Here is a 7,189-nt window from a genome sequence, read left to right as displayed (position 1 = left end):
TGTGTGTGTGTGTGTGTGTGCGTGCGTGCGTGCGTGTGTGCGCGCGCGCGTGTGTGTAGTATAATACTTTTATAATCTTTATTAATTGTGTATGTGTCTTTTGTATGTGTTTATATATATATATATATGCACAATAAATTGTTTTGTATATAATGTAGAAAATATGTGCAACAAAATTATTTCTTCCCTTTTTCTATTAGCTAAACAAAATCACAAGTGTATCAAGTATAAAAAATAATACTTTTAATTTTAAGAAGAGAAAAAAAATCACATAAATTAAGGCAAATGTGTACCATAAATATCGATGTTAAGATATGTTTCAATTGTATGCAGTGGCTCAGCGAAGAACGCTCAGTTTCACGATGAAGAATCGAGTTTAATTGCAAATCATCCAAGTTCGTGAATAAATTCTTTTCAATTTTTATATCAAAAAAATAATATATTAAATATGTTTTGTGAATGCAATTTATACAAAAGTCAAATTTGAAAATTATTTATGTACATTATATATACATTTATACACATAATATATGCATATTCGGCTACTTTAATTACTTTCTGTCGTACCATTTTTTTTTAATTTACTGTTTAAAGCATTTTCAAGATCAGTAATGCTGCCGCTGCAGGACGCGGCCCGCAGGAAAAGACGGCTGCGAGAGTCGTAACCATATTTCCGGCCAAGCCGTACGATCTGGACCTCGCAACGGCCCCGCCGAGCGAGCCCCAGGAAAATATCTTTCACGATAACAGGGGCGCGCGCAACCCCGATACGATCGTGAGCGCGACGCCCGCCGGTCACAGCGCGCGGTAGCGCGTAATTGGTCGCGGTAATATGCACCCCGTGTGCGCAGCCCCGGCTGGCCCGGAGGTATCGATTCTGGATCGCGACGATTCCGGGTCAGACTGGCGCGAGCCTGTGTGCGATAACGAGCCGTGTTCGAGAGCGATCTTTGTCTACGAGAGCTACTATGACGAGAGGAGAGGATCCCGGCGATCGGAAGCAAAAGGGATCGTGCCCGAGAGGACGTCATCTACCCCGTGGCAGCACCAGAAGAGTTATTGTGCCAGTGAGGTTATTCTCCGCCAGTTTAGCCACGCGCAATCGCGTCCGGGATTATTTCGTTCTGCCTTCGTCGCCGTGAATTCGTACTTTGGTGTAGGGGCTGAGCCCGATTCTTTAGTGTAGACAGAGAGGTCTTTTAAATTATCTCGAAAATGATTGTACTTTCGAAAATTACATATATTGTATAATAATATATTAATTATAATTATATATTAATTAATACGGAGAAAATCACTTACTAATATTGAAAATAACATTATAATTACATATAATTTTTATAAAAATGTGTTAGAGATAATATTTATATTTATATTTCAATTTATCTAATTGGAGATAATAGTTATATTTCAATTTATGTGATGATAATATGTATCTTTTTAAAAACATTTTTTTTATATTACAAATTTTTTTTTTTATTATTAACAAAAGAAATTGAAGACGTATGCAATTTTCTGCAGATTTGATTTTATTGCAGTTTATATATTTATGTTTTTAAAATTATAAAAATATCTTGTAAAATTATAAAGATATCTAATGTGAAATATTATACAGAAAAGATAAATAATCTGCATACATTGTTTAATAATCTGCAGACATTTCTGCTACAAAAAAGATTGTCCTCAAATTGTTTACAATGGTTATGTTTAACATATGTCTGATCTAATTTTCAAATATATAAATTTGATTTTATAAACGTACGCAATTGTGACGCTTTGAAAAAAATAGCATTATTGTATTTTTCATTATTTATATGGTCATTTCTTATCCAAGTGTATTTAATGCAAAGTTGTAAAAAAAGTTCAATACCATTTGTGTTTATTTTATGGTTGGCTTACTGCCGATTTTTTCGCGAGCTATTCATCTGCGCGACTTCTTTCCTCATTATTAAATATATATATATTTAAGTATTTAATAACTGAAAATACTAAATAGTCTTTCTTACAAAAATTATATTATCAATATCCAAATTAATAATGAATAATGGGGAATATTATCTCACAAAATATTTCTATAAAATAGTGGATTAATTGTAATACTATTTTATACAAAATAGTATTATCCAAATAATACAAAGGATTGCTAAATTAAATATTGAATTTGCAAATGGTATGTACATCTATTCTTCTTGCTGCCAGAAAATAATTTATATAATCCAATAAACTGCAATGCATATGACGTAAGTACTGTATGTTCAATACGTATAAAAAAACAGCCTCTAATATTAGTCTATATATTAAGTGTCATTTATCTTAATAGCGTGATAACATCAGACTATGTGATGCATCAATAGTCTATTTTTTTACATTCGTAGAAATATTTATATTTATAATCAATTAAACTTATTATTAAAAAATGGCATTTTTAGAAAAAATTTAGTAGCAATATAGTCAATAAAATCATTGGCAAACAAAATCTTTATCATCAATAACTCATAAAGCATGCAAAGTATGTTTCATGTGATTCATTTGTGAGTATAACTCTTCTTATTATGTGCCTGTAGACTATACAATTCATAAAGTTAATCCAAGCTACAACTCTTTGTATTGGAAGACTCAATGCAGATGCTATGATATTTTGTGTTATTTTAATTTATCGTAAAGTATTTTATGTGACAGTAATATGAAAGGCACTGAGGCTAAGAGTTTCAAACTCATAATATTAAGCTGAAGCATTTGATAATCATCTATATTGTAGCAAAATCAAATATATGTTATTTACGAAATTGTGATTTATCTTCCCTACCTAAGTACTAAATTTCAGACACTTCCAATAGCAGTCTGCAATTGCAGCAAATTAAAAGTAATATTGTACAAAAATTTTGAGCTATATTCAACTTGCATTCGATATATCGATATCTATGGTTTCTTCTTTAAGCAATGCTCGTTTTTCCTCCTTCGCATTGTTCTGTTTTTTACCACCGCTTTTACGCTTGCCCCTATTAAGTACACCATTTTCGTCATCCATCATGCGTAGAATTTGCGTCTGATCAGAACTTTCTATGGGTGCTATCGAGATATCGCGTACGGCACGGAATTTACCACAGTTATTTAAATGTTCGTTCTCCAAACGGAAAAAGTTCCATACAAATCGTCTAAAAACAGTTTTATGATAAAATAGAAAGATGCAAAGAAATTTTCAAATAAATTCAAAAAGTATATTTACCTAAAGACCTCAAGAGGTGCCACGATGGAAGTCATTAAGTCGCTAGAAATGTATTTGCATTCAACAAGAACAAAGCTTGCAATCCATACAAAACGTAGTATAAAATCTTCGATTATTGCAAAGTAATAAAACCACTGAAATACATATAAAATATATAAAATATAAAATATATAAATAACAAATTATATATAAAATTAATACTTTTTTCATTGCCAAATACGTTACAATACGTTGTAAGTCAAATACGTTTAATATACATTTTACTTACAGATGCCGAATAAACCACTTCCTCACGCAGAAAACGATTTTCGCCGGCGTTACTGTCTAAAAGGCCCCAATCCATCTTGAGATCCCATGTGTATGAATATATCGAATTAATAAGGCAACTACATATCCATAACCATAACCATGGATTCTCCCATTGACTTTTATATTCCACTGAAAGTATGCACACATCGTTTCTATATTAATTTTACAAACAATTAAGAACTTTAAAATTTAAAGAAAATTTAAATAAAAATTTTGATAAAATTATAAACATACAATCATTTTGTATCAGGTGATTGCATAAGTTCGTGCCCGATTTAAATATAAACTTCAATAGATTATATTTTAGAGATAACACTTTTATTAATCAATTATATAGTCTCCATTCTTTTCTACAATGGTTTTCCAACGATCTATAAGCTTGTCGATTCCATTTTTGAAGAAAGAACTTGTTTTTTCTTGAAAAAAGTTTGTAAGGTGGTTTTCGACAGCTTCCTCGGAATTGAGATTCTTGCCATTTAAACTATTCTGCAAAGACCGGAACAGATAAAAATCTGAAGGCGCAATATCTGGAGAATATGGCAGGTGCTGTAGAATTTCCCCTTGCAACTCCTGCAGTTTTCGCAGCGTCTGTTGAGCGACGTGTGGCCTAGCATTGTCGTGGTGGAAGATGACGCCTTTTCGATTGGCCAAAATCGGACGTTTTTCTCGAATAGCTGCAGCGAGTCTAGTTAGTTGCTCACAGTACTTGTCCGCCGTGATTGTTTCGCCGCGTCGGAGCAGCTCAAAGTAAATAATTCCCTTGCGATCCCACCAAACACACAGCAACACCTTCATCGGATGCAAGCCAGCCTTTGCTACGGGTTCTGCTCCTTCAGCTGCTGTTTTCCATGTCCTTTTTCGCTGTACGTTTTTGTAGAGAATCCACTTTTCATCGCCTGTTACCATTCGATCTAAAAAAGGCTCTTTTTTGTTACGCTCGAGAAGAGAAAGAGCCACAGTCATACGGTTTAGCTTATTCCTTTCAGTCAGGAGATGCGGCACCCATGTATCAAGCTTGGAAACGTATCCAAGCTTTTTTAAATTACGAAAAGCGGTTTAATTATCGATGTTCAGCCTCTTAGCAATATCCTCAGTTGTAATCCTTGGGTTTTTTTCCACTAAGGCATGCACAATGTCATTATCAATGCCAGAAGGCCGTCCAGAGCGGGGTTGATCCTCCATGTTGAAATTACCATTTCGAAATCTGCCAAACCACTTTTTGACTGTTCGGAGAGCAGGAGCGCGGTCCAAATAAACGGTTTGAATATTTTTTTGTGCAATCCCGCCTTTCCGGCCTTTCCGAAATTCATATAACATTACATGCCGCAAATGCACCTTTTCGTTCTCCATTTTTAATGATTTCTCTTATGCACTATCTGAACAATCTGAACAATGTCTGACGCTAAATTGACATAAGACAACGTCATCTATTCGGTGTAAGCAACAATTACCACACGAAAACAATAGAACTCCGCCATGCAGTAACTTAATGCCATCTATGAAAATCGGGCACGAACTTATGCAATCATCCAATATTATAATTATTTATAGTGATTTTTTTACACCAAAATATTATATTTAGAATTGTGCTAATTTCTAAATATGATATTCAGGTGTAAAATAAATCATTGTGAATAATTATAATATTATTTGTTTATATACGTGTATTAACGTATTAACATTATAACATGTATTAACAGTGTTTTCTCTTATCTTTATAAAATTATATAGATGATTATCCATGCACATGACATTTTGGCGTAATCTTATATAATAAAAATATATATTATCTTCATCTGCATTTTACATGAAAAAAAGTGTTATCTTTATTAAATTATCTAGGATAACATTCAGATAAATTGGTTTACTTTACTGCAAATGTTTAAGATATTAAGATATTTGCTTTTATGTAGTAGACGTTTATAATATATTAATATTGCCTGTATTAATATTAACTGCATTGTGGAAGTTATCTAGATGAGTCAGCTATATAATTTTATCTTTATCTAGATATATTTAAAACAAATTATTTTTATCTTATCTAAAATTAATTTACATTAACATATATCCATCTCATGTTTATATAGCTAATTTTTTCTTTTTATCTAATTGTAAGCACAACACTATGTATTAACCAAAATTCTGTTACATGTGTCTTACATTTATTTTTATTTTATAGAAAGAAGAACTTACGTCTCTAATGAATAATGTAGTACAAAGGGCACTAGCTATATAATTTTATCTTTATCTAGATATATTTAAAACAAATTATTTTTATCTTATCTAAAATTAATTTACATTAACATATATCCATCTCATGTTTATATAGCTAATTTTTTCTTTTTATCTAATTGTAAGCACAACACTATGTATTAACCAAAATTCTGTTACATGTGTCTTACATTTATATAGAAAGTATAGAAAGAAGAACTTACGTCTCTTACGTCTCTTATGGTTCAAATGAATAATAGAGGACGGAGAGGACGCGGAGGACGGGGAGGACGCGGAGGACGGGGAGGACGCGGAGGACGGGGAGGACGCGGAGGACGGGGAGGACGCGGAGGACAGAGAGGACGAGGTGGAAGAGGAGGTAGAGGTGGAAAAGCAAGAGGAAGAGGGAGGGGTAGAGGCAGGGAAATAAATATTTATAATTATTATAATTAAAGAAAAAAAAATATAGACAAAAATGTAAAAAAAATGTGAAAAAATAGTGTTTTAGAGATTGACGTATGACGTATGTCATGTTGCCATTTCATCATAATACTCAATAATTTAGTAAAATTCAACATTTTATAACACGTGACATAAATACATCGCATATCATGTTACTTGCGACGCGATTTGCTTACTTTATTATTTATCGTTTTACTTACAACTGCTGGCTATTAAATGTAAATTTTAATAAATAACAAAAATGTCCTTTTTCAAAATTGTAAAATACTTTGTGATAGTAATAATTTAACTAAAATGTTAATTATTATTATTAATTAATTATTATTAATTATGCATAACCGTGTTATTTATATAACTACTAGTTTATAACATATTCCATAACTTTTGATTCATAAGCTTTCTATTTATATTTTTCGTACACTGAGTATTATGATAGCCAAAAAGTGGATGTATTAGCATAGACATGAACCATAATGACCGACAGTTTCGAAAAGTGGATGTATATTAGCACGGACATGAACCAAATGACCGACAGTACCGAAAAGTGGATGTGGGTAAGTGTTTCCAATTCCTAAAAGTGGATGCACGGCGCTGCCCTACGGCCTAGAAAAAGCGTCCCACGAAAATCGCCGGCATTGCCTCTCTCAGGCTTCTCTCTGGTGTAGATTTTCGCGTCACGGCCACGTCGTCAAACGATTCGAGCCCCGGAGCCTTGAGAGTATCGGTTTCCGCGAATCGAGACATTACCTCGCGTTTTATTAAACCATGTGTCATCTCTCTGGAGATTCGGATTCCGAGCATTGTATTTGCGTTGGTTCTCGCCCGTTTAGCGCCTAAGTCCCGTTCGTGTTGTATGTCGGTCGTTCGAGTGTGAGTGTGAGCCGCGTAAATTCGTTATATTATTTTAGTAAATCGTCGCGTCAGGACATTGTGTGCGCGTTCGATAAGAGCTTTCTCGCGATTATCACATGGATTGTGTGC

At 33.2% G+C, this 7,189-nt stretch overlaps 1 protein-coding gene across 1 annotated transcript; it reads right to left on the bottom strand.

Annotated features, from left to right (window-relative positions):
• Positions 1-1,930: 1,930 nt before the first annotated feature.
• Positions 1,931-6,673, bottom strand: LOC115244082 (xenotropic and polytropic retrovirus receptor 1 homolog). Its single transcript, XM_029821468.1, has 4 exons — positions 6,628-6,673; positions 3,495-3,664; positions 3,227-3,360; positions 1,931-3,155 (listed from the first exon to the last, which is right to left on the bottom strand). The coding sequence occupies exons 1-4, from the start codon at positions 6,671-6,673 to the stop codon at positions 2,894-2,896; spliced, it is 612 nt and encodes a 203-aa protein (XP_029677328.1). The 3' UTR covers positions 1,931-2,893.
• Between the last annotated feature and the right edge of the window lie 516 nt (positions 6,674-7,189).

The sequence above is a fragment of the Formica exsecta genome, unplaced genomic scaffold, assembly GCF_003651465.1.
Source record: "Formica exsecta isolate Colony F162 unplaced genomic scaffold, ASM365146v1 scaffold793, whole genome shotgun sequence".
NCBI lineage: Eukaryota > Metazoa > Arthropoda > Insecta > Hymenoptera > Formicidae > Formica > Formica exsecta.
The sequence above is the reverse complement of the archived record's forward strand: the minus strand, read 5'-3'. Positions and strand labels throughout refer to the sequence as shown.